General features: G+C 35.1%; 3 protein-coding genes across 5 annotated transcripts; all 3 read right to left on the bottom strand.

The window, feature by feature from the left end:
- Positions 1 to 53: 53 nt before the first annotated feature.
- LOC110807320 (D-isomer specific 2-hydroxyacid dehydrogenase family protein) lies at positions 54 to 7469 on the bottom strand. 2 transcript variants are annotated; one of them, XM_088221279.1, is made up of 10 exons: positions 7287 to 7469; positions 6857 to 6992; positions 5802 to 5946; positions 5538 to 5665; positions 4946 to 5017; positions 2996 to 3122; positions 2762 to 2886; positions 1655 to 1696; positions 1317 to 1529; positions 54 to 478 (listed from the first exon to the last, which is right to left on the bottom strand). In XM_088221279.1, exons 1-10 carry the CDS (start codon positions 7352 to 7354, stop codon positions 410 to 412), a joined length of 1125 nt encoding a protein of 374 aa, XP_088077405.1. In that variant the 5' UTR covers positions 7355 to 7469; the 3' UTR covers positions 54 to 409. The 2 variants fall into 2 exon arrangements, with proteins under 2 accessions (XP_088077405.1, XP_088077406.1); XM_088221280.1 differs by having other exon boundaries at positions 6857 to 6976; positions 7287 to 7457.
- A 1789-nt stretch (positions 7470 to 9258) lies between these two features.
- On the bottom strand, positions 9259 to 12280 carry CCR4 (CRINKLY4 related 4). Its single transcript, XM_022032418.2, has one exon. The coding sequence runs from the start codon at positions 12062 to 12064 to the stop codon at positions 9758 to 9760; it is 2307 nt and encodes a 768-aa protein (XP_021888110.1). The 5' UTR covers positions 12065 to 12280; the 3' UTR covers positions 9259 to 9757.
- A 586-nt stretch (positions 12281 to 12866) lies between these two features.
- On the bottom strand, positions 12867 to 17497 carry LOC110807308 (Leucine-rich receptor-like protein kinase family protein). Of its 2 annotated transcripts, none has more exons than XM_022032407.2 (4): positions 17183 to 17497; positions 16841 to 16919; positions 13541 to 16170; positions 12867 to 13453 (listed from the first exon to the last, which is right to left on the bottom strand). In XM_022032407.2, exons 3-4 carry the CDS (start codon positions 16086 to 16088, stop codon positions 13101 to 13103), a joined length of 2901 nt encoding a protein of 966 aa, XP_021888099.2. In that variant the 5' UTR covers positions 16089 to 16170; positions 16841 to 16919; positions 17183 to 17497; the 3' UTR covers positions 12867 to 13100. The 2 variants fall into 2 exon arrangements, with proteins under 2 accessions (XP_021888099.2, XP_021888098.2); XM_022032406.2 differs by having other exon boundaries at positions 17187 to 17497.
- Between the last annotated feature and the right edge of the window lie 1105 nt (positions 17498 to 18602).

Here is an 18602-nt window from a genome sequence, read left to right as displayed (position 1 = left end):
AATTTTCTCAAAGAAAATTTAATAACAAGATTAATAATCCAATTCCAAACCACTTCAACAACCCTCAAATATATTGTAAGTAGGCATCTTGAATCATCAAAAAATTCATTAAGGCTATCTTTACAATAAGTATAACAAATCCATTTTAAATGATTTGTACTAAATTTGCAAATGTAACAATGTATTTCGAACAACATCTCACTTTAACTCGATCTAAAGATATATTTTGTAAATATATTTAACTAAAAATTTTAATTTGTTTCAAACAAAGCTTAAAAATGAATCCGCTTTCTTTTTAGGCCATATATTCTGGCAAAACCTCTAGAGATTGGTACAGAACACACTCCCAAAAGGTGCCAAAAGCAGGTATTTAATCATTCTCACTACCTTTCTTGTGCTTCAAAATGAATCAATTGACGAATTCTATCCCCGTCAAAGGAATCCCTCCATGAAGTTGGAGAGCAACGTCACCAACAACCTGTAATTATTCAGTTGACAGAAGAAGTGTTTATAACCTTTCAAAATAGGAAGGTAATGACCAAACTTTCCAAAAGTTTAGGCCGGAGAAATATTATCCAATTTATTATTTGTATTATATTCTCAACATATCTCTTATTTAAAAAAAAAAAAAAAATTCTCAACATACCTATGGTAAGTGGAACTTTTAAGTTTAACACGTAAACTGGAATTTAAATAAGACACAAAAACTACAAAAAAATAAAAAAAAAAAAAAAAGCAAAAAGAATACAAGCCAAGGAGAGATGAATATATTTTACACTATCCAGAGGCCCAATATTGGAGGAAATAATGAGTAAATAGGAGCGCTAAGGAGTTTTTCCCTAGAGAGACCTTAATAACTATATTAATGACAGCGCTGAACTGATTTTCCCCGAAAAAACTTAAAAGTCAATTGGAAGAACTCAATCTATCTATAAAAAAAAAAGGATATTAGTTCTTAATAAGTACCTTAGAACCTATTCCTCTCCCTTTTAGTTTTCAATCACTTATTCAAGCTTTTCCTAAAACAGCAAAGATATCTATGTTGGCAGAATATCTATGCAGATACTTCCTAACGCAGGTGATTTCCATCTACATGTCTAAGGTTGTTATAGAACCTATGAAGCAACTAAACCAATCAAAACCTTATCTATAATGAGCTTTTTTAGTAGAAAAAGAAGTATTATTAGAAGTAGAATGAAATGAATACAGTTGTGGAGAATAAGACATTTTCCTCGAAGCATCGAAAAAAGAATTATTATTAGGAATATATTGAGTTATTTTGAGTTATGAGTATCCAGCAAACTCGAGGTGAATACCTTAGCCATGGATCTGTAAGCATATTCAGTGACCCCTGCCACGTGAGGTGTTAATAGAACATTATATAATTTCAAAATAGGATCATCAGGATCAAATGGTTCTGTCCAGGCAACATCAGTAGCTAAACCTCCCAGGTGCCCAGACTCAAGATTATGAACAACTGCCTCATGGTCCAAGAGACCCCCTCGAGCAATATTTATCAAAAGGGCACCCTGAGAAAATCCAATGTGTTAGTTAAGCATAAAATATTAACCTCCTATTTCCAAAGGATGCAGATGAGAACTTGTAATATATTATAGGGCCTCTTGCAAAATGCAGTAATGCATGTAAAACAAACCTTTCTCATTGAAGATATAAATGTCTGGTTTACAATGCCAACCTGAAATTTGAAACACCCCATATCAGAAGAGAGAAAAGAAATCAGGCAGGGAATTCGCACAAACAATCAAATTTCAATCTAACTCTTTATCTAACCTTATTTCAGAAATACTATTAAAAACTCGGTATCTGAGAGTACAAGGGTTGAAAGAGAACATTTCAAATACATTCTATATGTTCTTAAAGCCTCAGGTTTTGAGCGGAAATCTCCAACTACAGTCTTATGTTCCAACTTCTAAGCTCTTTCATACACTATGTAGAAAATGAAGGGCATAAGTAGGAGAGCATGTTGCTATATGAAATTTCACAGAGGACCATAAGTTTGAAAGGAAATGAAGTTTGCCTTATTGTAAACTAGTGCATATGTATAAACAAAATAGAATCAGTAAATCATCTACTATCCTATTATTAAGTGGCTTGGGGACAAAAGGAGTTTCCGATGTGGAACAAATAGAGCTTGAGTATAACTGAGCACAATACTCTTCAGATACAGATACATTTCAGGCTGCCATAACAAATTTAGAAGAGTATTAAGATATGTATACTTTAGGATCTCCTTCTATATTCTAATTGGAATTAGAAAAGGTATCTTCTTGAGATTCATATGCATTTCAGGCTGCCCTAACAACTTTAGAAGGAACCACAGCGAACACTGTCATAATGCAAAAATCTCATTGTTTGATATTATGTGCTGCTAGAAATGAACATAGACTCTTCGGTACAGTAGTATGCATCATGCGGTGCTGGAAAAGTTCCTTCTGTTTTATTATCTAAAGGAGTTCTCATCCCCTATATCTCCTCTTTGCCTGAGTTTGCTGATTCTGTCTTTCTATTTCTCCCCTTTCTCTTTTTCCTTCGATTGTTTTTTTTCGTTTCCTTTTTTTTTTGCCGTAAAAGGTTCTTTTGCATTTTCCTCTAAATATTTGAATGTTTGTTATCTTCCTAAAACAGAAAGGGCAAAGGAGATACCTAGACCTTGAAAATGCTTATGCCAATGAAAAATGAGCAGGAAAGTAATCTTTCACAAGAGCAGATAGTTGAAAGTGAAGGCAAATTAGATCCTTACTGTTTCTTTTTCTAACCTCAAGCAACAAACAATTATATCAGCCTTGCTGGCGAACTCATAAATATCTTCATGATGACCCTTCTCATCAACCAAATCATCATTGGCTCCATTTTGAGTAATGTTTTCTGAGATTAGGAGGAAAGAACTAAATCATCAGTTTGCCCATTTTGAAAAGAATTTAGATGTAACCTTCATGAGTTTTGCTTTTTTATTGTTCTAATAATGAGTACCTACCATCTAGATGAAGAGAAACATGTGAATGAGATGCCCACCTCCTTTTTGTAGCAATGACTTTCACACCAAAGGGCTTCAAGCGCTTGGCCAATTCAATTCCAATATTTCCAAAGCCCATGATAAATACCTGAAGAAGCAAAGGAAAACCAACATGCATGAGATGAAAATGGATATAGAATAAACAGAAAAACAATTGAGCACACAAGTTTAGCACTCAATAACTGGTTCATCTTTTAAGAATAAATATTATTAGAAAAAGAGAAAACTATTACCAAAAAAAAATTGAGAGGACTAAACGGAAAGCACAAGAAGACAAAACAAAAACACAATTGCAATTATGTTTTGACAAATGGACAAAATGCAATCCAATCCCTTCTCAAAGTAGATAAAGGCAACCTTGGACAGAAACCCTGATTTTTACTAAATTACTCAATTGCAAAACATGTGGCAGCTAAAACAGTTGCCTGGCATTTCACTCCATTCAAAAATTAAGGATAGAGCAGTTTTAGTAACCATAACTTTGTCGGCCCTGGGATTCTTTTTTCTTTTGGGGGAGAAGGGATATTTCTTTGTCCATATTCAAAGGTGGACTGGGCTGCTTTATTATACTGATGTTGATTTTCTTTGTTTCTCTTTCTTAATATTTTCTTTGGCCATATTCAAAGGACAGGGCCTTGCATCTTTATATCTTCTATGAAAATATCTGCTTTATAATGAATCTTCCCTTTTATCAGAAAAACGAGAAAAAATCGAAATTTCCTATTCACATAATCTCATTACTTGAAGACTTACAACTTTTCCTTCAATGCTAGGATCATGCCATGCTCAAAGAAAGACTCACCTAAACCCTTAACAAAACCAAATATTCAGTATGATAAATTCAAGACTATTATACTTCGTACTTAATCGGGATAATTCTTGTAGTTTACTATCTTATTTTCAGTGAGGTATTTTCTTTATAAATGTATGCTGAAATTTCAACCAGCTATTAGCTGTGTTTCTTTCTACATATTCAGATGAACTCAGCTGCTTTATCATGCTGATCCCAATTTTTGTTGTTTCCTATCTTCATTCCTCCTTTTTTTTGTATTTTCTATGAGGACATCTTGTTCTCTTGCTTTGTATCGTTTATATTTCTAATGAATCTTTATTTTCACCAAAAAGGAGGAAAAAAACCCAAGTTTTCCCATTCACATATCTGATTACTTGAAGAATTATAACGTCTCCTTTTTATCTCAATAATAGAATCATCCAATGCTCAAAGCAACATGCAACCAAGCACTTAACAAAGACAAATTTTCAGTATGAAAAATTCTTGTACTTTATTCTCTTTTCCCCTGCTATATTTTCTTGATTAACTCATGCTGAAATTTTAATCAAAGCTATTAGTTGTGTTTGCCTGCAGTTCTCACCTAAACAAAATATCAAGCCAACAACACATCTAGATTGTATTATTCATAATTACAAAAATCAAATTTTCATTTGTTTCAGTGTACTAGAGGGCCTAGTGTATCATGATGTGTGATCTGATCGAAATTAGTATTTAACAGATTAGGAATGATAAACTATTATGTCGTTCATGAAATTGTAATGCATTTGATCTCACATGTCTCTGGAGAGGATTAACATGAAGTTCACAGCTATGGGTGTCTACAATATTCTCCAAGAAGGAGATTGGTCTATGGTCAATTCAATGAAAAATAAATAGGAATTCCTAGTTGTACCTTGTGAAAATATCTTCTTTCTTTTTGTGGAATTAATCATTCCTCTTTCTTTTAGGCATGCAATTTTTTTTAAGGTTCAACAAGGAAACAAATATGTCATGGTTGCAGGAGTCTGGTGCAACGAGGAAAAATACTAAATAATTGAATCACTGACATATGTGATAATTTTGACAGGCACAAAGAAGGGAAGAATAAAATGTCAAGCATTTAGAAACTTGGCACTCACTGTTTTACCCAGTAGTGTTTCTCCAATAGGTTCTCCAAGCTTTCTGGTTCTCACAGAAATTTGCATTTCATTCTGCAACAGCGTCACAAGCAACTCAGGTCAAATATTGCAGATGTGATGCAATTGATGGCAAAAGGAAAAGTTGAAGGTTTTAACAATCAAGATTCAGGATCCTACCAAGGACCAATTAAGCATTTTTCAAGATCTCATTGCCACATAACAAGAAAATTGAATAGGATATATCTTCTAGTAAATTTGAAAAATACAGAGAGAGAGAGAGAGAGAGAGAGTAAAGTTTACCAAACATCCAAAAGATATACCTATCAGAATTTGATGCAAAACACTTGCAAAGATATTAAGTGGGACAAAGAAATATTATCTATTGGCACTTCTAAACACTTCAAGTGCATATAGACATATAATCTGCCTCTAAGAGATGAACATGGTCCTCAAAAAACTTAGACCAGACATAATGCTATGTAAAACCCTATCAAGATACCAAAAGATCAAATATTCTTTCAAACTTCTGATGAAGAAAGTTTAAAAACTAGAGAACTAAACTTACAATCATTACTAAATAAAATAAACCAACCTGCTTTCGAAGAAGGCCCAACATTAAATATATAGCCATTTCAGCACATGATAGAGCATTTCCAGTCATGTCACCTGGAATTCGGGCGACTTTGATCCCACAATTTGTAGCAGCACCAACATCAACACCTTTATCCAACGGTTTAAAGCTATTGAGCAACATCAACCACAAAATTGAGGAAGGAGATAAAATTTCTAAGCGCAAGTTGCAGAGAATAGTATAGATGCCTAAGAGCATGAGAAATTATTATAACATAACAACAACCTTCCAGGCCTACGCCGAACTGCATAATAAGCTTCATCTGACTTGCACGAGAAATGACCTTTGAATCTAGCCGCATATCTTTCACTACACAGATATGGTAGTTCTCTATAACTTCAGGCACATTGCAGAGTGGGATGTCATCAACCTGAAAGAATTTTAAAAATGGAACAGCTGAATGCAATATAAAAGGAAATTTAGCCAGAAAGACATTAGAAAACAAGTAGATGAATAAATATAACATACAGGAGAATCATAATCACAGAAGTACTTTAAAAAATATACTAAACAGGAATCACAGGTGCCACATATATCATCCAAAAGGAAAATCAAGTAAAACCTTTACTCATTTGTCCAATATTGAAACTAGTGACATTTCACCATTCCAATTACTTGTACTTTTCTTAAAAAATTGTTAAAGGCTGCTATGTACGATGCATGTGATCAAATAAAACTCCCTACTATATCCTCATTATAGAGTACATAAGTATTTACGGATATTTACGAACGATACGTGGTGCACTTCAAAAATTACAGGTACCCACTCTCCAACCTCCAGCCTCATTACCAGCTGAGAGAAAATAACCTTTTCAATATGTCACTAAAATTTCTTGAACATAAACCAAAACAAAAAGCTCCAGCTTAGATAGATTATCTCTAAGGAGTCGAATCTGCTTACTACGAAAGGCCATGATATCGACTAATTCAACATGACATACATCAATGACTAGATAATCAGGAAAAGTCAACACCATTGCCTATAAACTAGTCTATCAAACGATCTAAAACAAAAGGAAAAGAAGATAAGTAGCCATCTTGCAATTCCTGAAATTTACTTACCATCAATTAAAGTTTTGCCAAAAAACCAAACAAACAAACAAATTTAATCCTTGGAATACAAATTATCCAACTGATACATTCTGCAACATTGCACTAAAGACCCTTAAGAAGTCTGCACTTTCCTCCTTATGACCTCTTTTGAACAAAACTTAAAATCAGAAGAGTCAGCAACTATACTTACTAAAAACATTGTGTCAAACAGTTATCAAGCAAAGTACCTGGACAAAAGGGTAGTTCTGCAGATATTCTCTAGTATAAATATGAGAGGCAGGAAAATTTGGTCCACAGAATAGCACTCTTGTTATGTGCTTGTCATTACCCCCGGCCATGCTTCCCACCTGAGTCATACCAGCACTGTATAACCAAAGAATTACAAGCCAAGGAGACGAGTACCATAAAACTTATTTACATGACAAACATTTTTTTTGTTTTTGTTTTTGTTTTGAAATAGATTAAATGACAGAATTTAGGAAAAATATGAACGGAGCAGAAGAAAGGAGAGGTCTGTGGTTCACGAAGGCATTGGCCAATCGCCCAAATCTTAGGAGAATTACGAAGTTAATCAGTTGATTGCTAAACCGTGATACAATCGTAACCACGACGTTCAAAAGAAGAAAAAAAAAAAAAACAAAAAAACAGTGAGAATACCTGAATTGGAGAGGCAGAGCTTTGTACTTGTTGATGACAGCCCTAGTTATGGCACTTACTAGTTTCATACTTTGATTTACAGTGCCATCGTACTGTTACTGAATTGTCATCTTGTGAATAATTTATGTTGCAGGTTTTTCGTTTCTCCTCAAGAAGAAACCTGTAGAAGTGAAAATTTACACCAATTCATCTGCTCCTTTTTATTACGCGTGGGCCTGAGTGAGTTGGCATCAACAAGTTTCACCCTCTTTTTTCTTTTGTCCAATATGTGCAAATTCTAAAAATTATATTACATATTATGTGATGAAATGATTGGATAGCCAAGTAACATATACTACTCACAATATAATATGCTTTCATAGTATTCAAATTATGATGATAGTTTAATAATTAAAATTTTATAAATATAAACTTTTCACAATTTTATAAGCATAATAATATTTAATTCGATAAAAATAAAAATTTAATTCATTATTATATTAATAATATTACGATAATTAAGTTAGAATAAATCGTAGAGAGTTTATTACGTTTCTGTATAAAAATAATATTTTATGTTAGTTAAATTTTATCAGTTAGCATAAATATAACGGAATAAAAATTTGAGTTAATTTTTAAATTAAAAAAATATATATGTATAATATTAGAATTATAATGTAAAATTGTAGATTGTAATATTACATATACAGTAAGTGTTTTAAAAGTTATATAAGATTGTTACAATAATTAATATAACATCAATTATCATTAAATATTACTTATATAATTGATGAATAATTTAAAAAATAAATAAATAACAAACTTGTTATATCACGTTCATATAAAACTTAATATTTTATCTATAATATTTTTATTTTTAAGTTATTTTATTTCATATATAAAAATAAACTATTTCTAAATTTATTAAAGCATTTTACTTGTAATTTATGTTTAAACACAATAATATTATTACATTATATACTGTTTGTGTTTAACAATAAATGTATATTAAGATTAATTTAATGTATCAAAATTAAATTTTAAGAAAGTACTTTCTAAGTTTATATTTATGTATTTGTTATTTTAATTTGAAAGTATTACTTACAAAAAGTTAGATTCTAATCATTAAGGTAACATGTACCATTTTACATTAACTATTGTGAGTACCATCATAAAATTTTAGATCATCAATTTAATCACGTGATTTTTTTGTCAATCAAATTTTGGACAATAAATGAATGCAGATATTATATACAAGTGTATATGGACATAAACGTACCGTATATGTATATACAATATATATATTATATATATGTTTTAGCTGTTTAATTTAACTGGAGACACGTAATAAAGTTTTTTTATATTAAAAAAAGAGACAGTTATAAGGTTTAATATAGAAAATTTCAAGCTCTTAATGTCACAAAATATTGACCAAATGATTTTTTTTACGTTAAAAAAAAAAAACATTATTGACCGATCGATAAATGTCAATTTCAAAATTGACTTCAATCAATTTGTTAAAATTTACAATTGGGAGTACCAACGAACATAGACTTCATAATTTAAAAAAAAAAAAACAAACACACAAACAGCATCATTATTGTTAAATAATTAAATTCAGAGCAGGTGTTATTTATGTAATTTTACAATGATTGGTGCCGTGATTGAAATTAAAAGTTGAATATGTATGTTTCCTTTTTTTTGAAAGGAAAGAAATGTATCAATTATTTATTTATTTATAAACACAACTGTATCTCGATAAGAGTTTAATTTTTATTATTAAAGAATTTAAAATGTTAATGGTAATAATTTAAATATAATAAATTAAAGTTAATAATAACTCGTGGATTAAATAAAAAAGTTAACGAAAGAATTTCAACGGTCAAGTTTGATCAATTCATTTTTATTTATTTATAATTCAATAATTAAATTTATGTTGAACCCAGATCATAGTTTAAAAAAATAATATTTAAAATAAGTCATACGCATCAAATGATAAAATGAAGTTTGAAATGAGCAAAGGAAAGGTCTTGCCAAATGGGACAATGAATACAATATATATTAATTCTTTAATATCAAGACCTTAATAATTGAAATTTATATAATATTTCAATCTGACTTTTTCCCTGAAAAGAAGACCATAACTATTCATAATTCATCTTCAAATGAATCGTAGCAAACTAAAACCCAACACTGTAGTTTGCAGGTTTTCTCCCACTCGGAATCGTAGCAAATGTAGGAGATAAGGAATCCTATTTACCAGCAAGTTACTTATTTTCTTCTTTTACAGTCTCAGTTACTTTGAAATTAAATTATCATTGATCTCGTAAGACTACCTCCATTTTCCAGCCAAAAAATTTACAGCAACCTTTCTGTACATGATTACAAAAAATTTTCCGCTTTTCCCAAGCTTTGAAATTGTGAATTTTTAGTCTTAAAATTTTTTTGTATAAAAATGGTGGCCAAGAATCTTGATAATCGATTCAAGATGATTACACAGATGAGCGAGTTGTGGCTCGGGAGAGCAAGGGAGATGGTGGCGGAGACATTGAACAAGCAGTTAATGCTTTTTCTAAGCTATTTACAATCTCAGTCATGGATGGTCGCTCCTTACCTTCTAGGGTAACACAGTCTGCTGCCAAGTATCCTACATAAGCCACTGCCTCAATTTCGTATGGTGTAGGTGGTGGTACTTTTGGGTCTAATACCCTATGAATCTCATCTTGCACAACATATGGTACAACAAAATCTACAACATTCCTTGCATCTCCATTTTCATTCTTGTGAATCGCCTTACACCCAGATAATAACTCTAATAAAACCACACCCAAACTATACACATCGCTCTTGTTGGTCAACTGTTGCAATCTGTAATACTCAGGGTCCATGTATCCGACGGTTCCGGCAGCACGAAGGGAGAGATGTGACTCGCCCTCGCCAGGACCCATCAAGGAGAGTCCGAAATCAGACACCTTGGCTGTCCACATGGCATCAAGTAAGATGTTTGATGACTTGATATCACGGTGGATCACATGAGGGATTGCGTACTCGTGCAGGTACTCAATTCCTCTTGCTGCGTCAAGTGCCATCTTTATTCGCTTGCTCCAGGACCTCAATGGTGAATTGGGAAGCTTGTGGAGATGGTCATGGAGAGTTCCATTCTCCATGTATTCATACACCAAAACAAGTTCATTTTTATCTTCGCAGAATCCCAGTAACCGAACTAGATTCTTGTGGTTAACTCGTGACAAGGATTCGAGTTCGTTAATGAAAGCTTTGTTTTTATCTTCTTGTCGTTTGGTGCTCCAAAAATGGGAAGAGGAGTTTGATGTCTCAGCACGTTTAACAGCAACTTCAAGCCCGTCTAATAACACTGCACGATAGACCGACCCAAAACTACCTGACCCGATCTTGCATTCCTCAGAGAAGTTTTTGGTAGCTTCAAGCAGTTCTTGCAAGGAAAATTCAACGAGTTGACCTGCATTTCCCATGCTAGCTAACTGGCTGAGCCGTTTCTCAAGAACAACTACAGGTGTGTTTTGTATTTGGGTTTGTGGGTTTTGTACCTGGTTCGAGCCATGGTTTGGTTGCGTGCCAATCTGGTCTAACCGGCCAGAGTCATGGATGCGGCAGCCTCTGGTTTTGCAACACCGGATGAGAAAGAAGACAAAGACCAACAGCATAAACAAGGACCCAATACACCCCAAAACCAAGAAAGCCACCATCTTTCTACTCCAAACCGTGGCTTTGTATTTCAGATGCGGCGGCGGCGGCGGCGGCGGCGTAATGGGGACCGCCGGTGGAATCTGAATCTGCCTCTCGCAAGGTCGGCAAATTAATCCGCTGCTGCAAAAGGAACCAGACCCAGGTAAAGGACCACAAGGACATTGACTTCTACACGGTCCTGGCATTACTCTGTCAAAAACCATGAAACTCGGCTCAAATCTCTTATCACCCCAACAGTACAGAGAGAAATTCTCCGCCGCAACTCCGCAAAAAACGCTGCGCTTTGCTTCAATCTTGCTGAAATGAATCGTTCGTAGACTCTCCGGCAAGCTGAAATTATTGCTGCCCCAGCAGACGACGGTTCCGTCAAGCCACGTCAACGCGCAGCTGCGGTCGTCTCCTAAGGCCAATGCCGTGAACTTGCCTTCTGGTTTAACGCCTGCCCCCCAACAGTCCAAATCATTCTCTAAACTAAGGGCGCAGACATGCCGGAATCCGGCGGTAATCGCACTGTAATTCCGGCGAAGCTCATTCTCTATAGATGTGCTATTAGCATCTCCCAAGCAGCTAACCTTTCCGGTTTCTAATAACCCACATACGAAATTCTCACCAACAGCGAGGTTCGAGAAGCTTGGAGCCATGGAGGAGTTGAATCCCAACCATTGCCAGCATTCTAGTCGACTTGTCCCATTAAAAAGGCCACAAATGTGGGAGTTTCCGGCTTCGAGTTCGTTTAATCGAGGACCCTGATGGATTCGCTTGTGGGTCATGTTAGTACCATTTGCAGAAAATCTCCAGCAATGAATAGATGAAGAAGCCGAGGAAGATGAATACGTGCAGACGAACCCATCTCCTGCGACGATCGCAGAAAATGACGCGTTGGGGTTGACGGGAATCTGTATTCCCTGTGGAAAACTGGAACAGACAAGTGATGTTTCCTGGTTTAACGCACAAACCAGTGTCTGGTTCGAAGTTTCGGAAATGGCTACAGTAGAGAGAGTAAAGCCTGACGGAACAGTAGAAACAGAGAAGAATAGAAGAAAGAGGAAACAGAAGAAAGTTTCAGAAGCCATAGAAACAGGTCAAGGTTTCTGGTATTCTCATGGCGGGATTAAGAAAGGAGAAGGTGGGTTTTTCTAGAGGTAATTTTTGCTTGATCTGGATGATTGTTGTGCAATCTTTAGCAAGTTTTTAAGGGTGTGTTAGGATGGATTTTGAGAAACGCGGTTTGATGAAATTGGATTTGAGGACCGACGACTTGGTCAGTTCTTTAGAACTTTTAAAGAGAAGCAGCGTATCTGGTCAAAACTCAAAAAGTTGAAACTCTCACTCACTCTATTTCACTGGTCTAATTTCAATGGAGAAGGCATTGCTCATTCAAACTCAATGAGTTATAACTTCTAACTCGACCGAGTTAACTTCAATATACAGTATACATATAACACGGACGTATATACTTCTTAAATCATTCAATAGAATATTTTAAATCTTCCACACACAGGTATAATATTCAATATATTTTAACTAATCTTATGAGTCAAAAAAGAAAATAAATTAATCTTTTAAATGCCAAAAGGTGGCTGTTAGATCAAGTCAATTTCCCTTAAAAAAAAAAAATTCAGATATTTGAATTTTCTTGTAATAACCCCAGGAAAATAAAGTCTTCAACAAATTTCCTTGTTTTCTCCAGAATTCTGTAACATCACAGAGTCTTCAACTTATCTACCCTAAACACAAGTGAAGGTTGATGCCCCATGTAAGTCCAGTTATATGACTAGAATAAATCCTTTTTCGAAATTTATTTATCATCGCTACAAGATTAAGTCATCACTGAATCGATTCTATATATATATAATTGCAGATGAGCAAGATAAATTGAGTTATTCACACATTAGATTCATTCTGATATTAAAAAAATATACACAAATACAGCCCAAACAAAACATTTTCTTGACACCCAAACAAAATGAAACTATTCAATCTGATCCTATATGCCTAAATCTTTTGATTGATTAATATATGTCGACTAAAACTGATATGTAAGCTGTCGCTTTGACTTGCTTCAAAGTTTCTCAAGAATCATATGATGAAGTAATAGCATAAGAAATTCTAGACAATGACCTTTGTATTTAAGTTCTCCGAAGACTTAGGATCGGAATCAATGAGCACCTTGACTACATCTCTCATGGTAGGGCGAAGGTTAGGAAGCTTGGATGTGCAAAGGACAGCAATCTTCAAAACTTTAATCATGTTGAGTTTGACAGATTCAGATGCCACTTCAATGTCCAGGATCTTTAAGACACTTTGACAATCATGAAGGTGAGTCGAAACCCAGTAGACAATATCTTTTCCTTCGCCAAACTCCTCTTCCACAGGTTTACGACCAGTGACAAGTTCCATTAGAACCACACCAAAACTATACACATCACTCTTTTCACTGACTTTAAGAGTATACGCCAGTTCTGCAAAACCAAAACAAAAATCATGAAAAGTAATAAGAATTTCTTTTTTTTTTTCGAAATAGTCGTAAGTGAAGTTATTTCACTAACCAGGAGCCATATAGCCAGGAGTGCCTGCAAAATAGCTAAAATTGAATCCTCTCTCAGACTTCTCCACCACCTTTGCGATCCCAAAATCTGCAATTTTCGGTTCATAATCCTCACCAAGTAAAATGTTGCTTGACTTAATATCTCTGTGAATGATTGGAGGAGAACAATCATGGTGCAGATAGGCAATTCCCTTTGAAGCTCCTAAAGCAATCTTATACCTCTTGTGCCAATTCAATTCTGGATTCCGGCCTTTGGTCCTTGAGTGAAGTGCTTGAAACAGATTACCATTTACCATGTACTCAAATACCAAATAACTCAATCCTCCTTTAACCAAACAGGCATAAAGCTTTAGTATGTTTCTATGCCTGATTTTCGCTAGAATCTCTATTTCCGAGGCCAAAGATTTCAACCCATCTCCTCCCCATAGCTGCTTTACAGCCACTATTCGTTGATGTTTCTTCAAATACAAGCGATATACTTTTCCTGTACTACCACTTCCGATTAGATTGCTTTCTTCCAGGTTACATATTTCTTCTGCTTCAAGATCCATTTGGTAGAAAGACGAGAGCTTGCATTTTGGATTTTCCCCTTCAAAATCACTTTCTATAATAGCTTGACTGAGCCTGAAGTTCGTATAACTAGCTAGGACTAATCCAGCTAGGACAATAACCAAAACACCCGCGATAACAAGGAACACAACTGGTTTATCTTGAAACAATCTTTTCTCACCATGCTTCCTGTTGCAGATACTTAAGACAGTGTTTATAGATTTTTCGTATTCATCAACACAGAGGTCCATGTTCCCGGCGAATGCTCTATCTCCACCCATTGTCAGAAGATCAGGCGAAATGCTTCCTGTCAATTGATTTTGGGATAAATCAATTGAGCTTAGCTTTAGTTTCTTCAGATTTTCTGGGATTAGACCTGTTAGTCTGTTTCTTGAAAGATTCAAAGAGTTCAAAGAGCTCATCACTGACAATGATTCTGGGATATTACCACTTAAATTATTGCCTGCAAGATTCAAATCCACCAGTTGATCACAATTCCCCAATTCAGCCGGGATTGATCCTGTCAAAGAATTTTCCTCCAGATGTAATGATGATAACTGCTTCAGATTGCCAATTGTTGCTGGAATCTCACCAGAAAAACTGTTGTTACTCAAAAGTATCCTCTCTAAGTTTGCCAATTTGCCAATCTGTGGAGGCAGCTGGCCGGAAAATTTATTGTTCTGCAAAACCAACTGATTCAACTTCACTGATAAGCCAATTTGAGGCGATATACCTCCGGTGAACTCATTGTCGCTGAAATCAATCATGGTGACGCGTGGGAGAGCCCAGAACTCATCAGGGATTTTCCCGGATAAGCGATTTTTGTTGATTCTGACCCTCTCTACAGATTTGCAGGCGGTGTAAGAATCCGGGAACTTGCCGGAAAAATTGTTGGAAAGAGCAAGAAATAATACAAGCTTTTTCCCTCCACATAAGAACTTCGGAAATGCACCGGAGAACTGATTCTCAGATATATCTATGCTTTCCAACGGTGCAAAACGACCAAAATTTGCCGGAAATTCACCGGAGAAATTGTTCTTGTAGACAGAGAATCCGATAAGGTGACGCATATCTCCAAACCCAGCAGGTAATTCACCGAAAAATTGATTGTTATAACACTGGAAAACCGTTAGGTTTTTCAGGTTTCCGAGTTCTTGAGGCAAATTTCCTGTTAACTGATTCGAGGAGATATCAATTTCCTGTAAATGGGTCAGGTTGCCGATCTCCGGGGGGATTTCTCCGGTTAAACTGTTTAAGAAAAACTCAATTTTAGTCAGGTTCTGCAACTTGGTAATCGATTTTGGGAAATCCCCAGAAATATTGTTCCTCGAAATGTCTAATGTTGTCAAACCTTTGAGCTCAAAAATGGATTCTGGAATCTCTCCGATCAAGTGGGACTTTGTCAGATAAAGCCATGTTAAGTTCTTCAAGTTTCCAATGCTTTCAGGAATTTCACTTTCTTCAAAGCTGTTAAACCCTAAACCGAGCTTCACCAGACGAGCTAAATTCCCTACCCAACTTGGGAAATTTCCAGTAAACAAGTTGCCTGATAAATCAAGAATCTCCAAGTTCTTCAATGGCGAAAGATCAGGGATGTCACCCGTCATTCTGTTGATGCTAAGATTCAATACTCTGATATTGCTGCAATGAAGAAGCTCTAATGGAACCTTCCCGGAAATGTGATTGATCGGCAGCCGAAGTGATTTCAGGCTCCTGAGATGAGAAACGGACGGCGAAATGACGCCGGAAAGCAATTTGTTCTGAAGAGATATTGCCGTTACCTCGCCGGAATTTGGATCGCAGGTGATTCCTGAGAACCCACATGGTGAATCTGATTCCCGCCAAGAATCTAGAACATTTAAAGGATCCTTGAGCTCGTTCTTGAACTTGAGCAGAGCTTCAACCTCAATGTTTAGAGAAAAACATGGCGGGAAAATGGAGAGCGAAATGAGGAACAGAGCGGGGAGAATTAGGAAGAAGTGAACTGGGTTCTGCGCCATTGAGAAGATGAATCAGGAGTAAAACAGCCATTCAACAAACTTTGAGCTCAACACAGAACCATTCGTCCGCCATTACTGTACTCTGTTTCAGAAAAAAAAAAAGAAGGTAAGCTTCCAGAATTTTTTTATAAAAAATATAACCTTTTCTTGATTTTTTTTAAAATAATAAAATTAGTTAATATTATTGAATAAAATTATTATAATAATCTATATTAGAGTATTAAATTTGAGGTTGATTACCAAATTAATGAGAAAGTACGTGACGTTAAAACGTCATTTTTGTCTTTAGTTGTGGATTATTACTTTATTATTATGTTGCCCTGTACCATGATTTGATAGAAGATTTTACTTTTTATCACCCGTAATCTTTTTGAAATTTAACAATTAATCAAGATGAAATCATGATTACCTGACCCATTTAAAATCACAGTAGAATTCACCTATTCTTGAATGGAAGAAAAACAGAGTGCGCTTCCAAGTCACTCATTACATCACTTGAGTAACTTTTAGATTATTGGACTTTGTTTGTTTAGCAAGAAAAGTCATGGGAATGATAAAAAAGTACAATTACATAACAGAAACCTCAATCATCTCATGAATCCAATCGGATTTATGCCTCCTTTCTTTTTCTTTGGCTATGGAGTAATGAGCAGATTATTAACGGCATCATAGTAGAAGAAAAACCCAAATCAACCATGAAGAAAAGAAGATATTATTTAAACAAAAAGAAAGGATTAGAGGGGATCTTGCACCTGCAAATGGAGAGAACTGTAAGATCTTCTGAAGCTAGAAATGTTATTGAATGATCTTCTCCCCTGGGTAACTCTGAAACTACAAGATTCAGAAGAAAAAAATCAGAAACAAAAAACAGGGGATGTACTGTAAATCTGTAAAGAGAGAAACAGCTGCTATGGTGCTATGCTTGTGATAATATCAAGTATACTTTCTGGGATATACGTATGTAAAGATAAATATAAACATTAGCAGAGGAAAGCTTCTGTTCAGAAATCACTTCATAAGATGTAACTTGGCAATTACGGAGAATTGCTAACATCAAGTGATTGAAAAAAAGAGCTTAGGGAATAAACGTATACCCACATAAATTTTCGTTGACTAAGAATCAGGAAAATAGCTGAAATTCTTGGAGAAGATCCGAGAAAGAAGAGGAGAGAGCTTAAGTAGTGTCTGGTACGAAGCAGCACGAGTTCTGGACTGTTACAGAGACCGAGAAGAAGAAGAATAATAATAAGGTAAATGAGGGTAGTGGTGTGAGAAAGAAGCCATAATTAATGAAGAGAGAAACAGAGAGAGGGACAGTTTGGAGAGGAAAGAATCTGGAGGAAGCAACAGAATGTTTGAAGTGTAAGTGGAGAAGAAGACGAAGAGACGAAAGAGGAATGGAAGAGAAATAAATTGGCATTTTCTTTTTCTTTTTCTTTTTTTTTTTAAGAAAATGACGGAAGGAAGTGACAAAGTTAGGCTCTTTTGTAGCTGAAAATATTTTTTAGAATTTTTATATTTATATATAGATTTATGTATAAAAATGTGTGTAATAATAATGAACAAAATTAATTTTTGAATTTAAGAATAATAATGTCAATTTTTTTTTTAAAATCAAATATATATACCAATATATATATATATATATACGGTAAAAATTAACAAATGACATATTAAATATGAATTCAATCAACTAAGTTAGTTCACTAACTCTGTAACACCCCAAATTATTATTATTTTTATTAATATTAATTTATTTTATTTAATTTTTTTTGTAATTTTTAGATAAAAATAATAATTTATTATGTAATAATATATGATTTTAATTTATTTTAATTTAATTAAATAAAAAAATAATAATAATAATAAAAGGGATAAAAATATTTTTAGAATTTAATTAAAAATAATTTTGAAAAAAAAGGGGTAAAAATTTGAGTTCTGGGGTGTTTTTGAAAAAAAATCGAAAACCAGGGGTAAAAACGCAATTTAAAAAACTTGCACTACGTTAGCAGTCCGGTCAGCAGCCCTGGCCAACCAAGACACGCCGCGTGGCAGAGACACTGACGCAGGAGGCCTCGCGGAAGGGAGCCACGTGGGCGATCCGCGTGCGCGCGATCAAACGGCTGAGATTCGTTCCCGCCCGCACGGACGGCCCAGATCAAAAGCGTGTACGGATGGCCCAGATTGCATACGTACGGACGACCCAGATTGAATCACGCACGGACGGCCCAGATTGCATCGCGATGAACGACCATATTCATTTCTTATTTAATCGCGATCGGACAGCCCAGATTAAATCGCGATGGATGGCTCAGATTAAAAGTGGAATGTTATAAATAATCTCATCCACACCAAAACCCTAACCTTAGCCTCCAAAGCCCTCGCCGGAGAAGACAGCCCAGCCACCGGAGAACCGACCGCCGTCACCCGCCGCCGCACCAGAGCACCTTCTCGCCGCCAAACGAGGTAAAAATTCTCCCATTGGCTCGAAATTCGATTCTAAACCCACCTGTG

This window comes from Carica papaya, chromosome 1 (assembly GCF_054855325.1).
Source record: "Carica papaya isolate Zhongbai chromosome 1, ASM5485532v1, whole genome shotgun sequence".
In the NCBI taxonomy this organism is placed as follows: domain Eukaryota; kingdom Viridiplantae; phylum Streptophyta; class Magnoliopsida; order Brassicales; family Caricaceae; genus Carica; species Carica papaya.
Note: the sequence above shows the minus strand (reverse complement) of the source record. Positions and strands in the feature narration are given on the sequence as shown.

Coding starts and splice junctions, on each gene's coding strand:
- LOC110807320 (XM_088221279.1), bottom strand. CDS start 7,354: ATGAAACTAGTAAGTGCCATAACTAGGGCTGTCATCAACAAGTACAAA. Junction 5,947..6,856: donor AGAACTACCCTTTTGTCCAG/GTACTTTGCTTG, acceptor AAATTCTTTCAG/GTTGATGACATCCCACTCTG. Junction 3,123..4,945: donor AAACACTACTGGGTAAAACA/GTGAGTGCCAAG, acceptor TTGCTTCTTCAG/GTATTTATCATGGGCTTTGG.
- CCR4 (XM_022032418.2), bottom strand. CDS start 12,064: ATGGCTTCTGAAACTTTCTTCTGTTTCCTCTTTCTTCTATTCTTCTCT.
- LOC110807308 (XM_022032407.2), bottom strand. CDS start 16,088: ATGGCGCAGAACCCAGTTCACTTCTTCCTAATTCTCCCCGCTCTGTTC. Junction 13,454..13,540: donor TCCTGGCTATATGGCTCCTG/GTTAGTGAAATA, acceptor TTGGTTTTGCAG/AACTGGCGTATACTCTTAAA.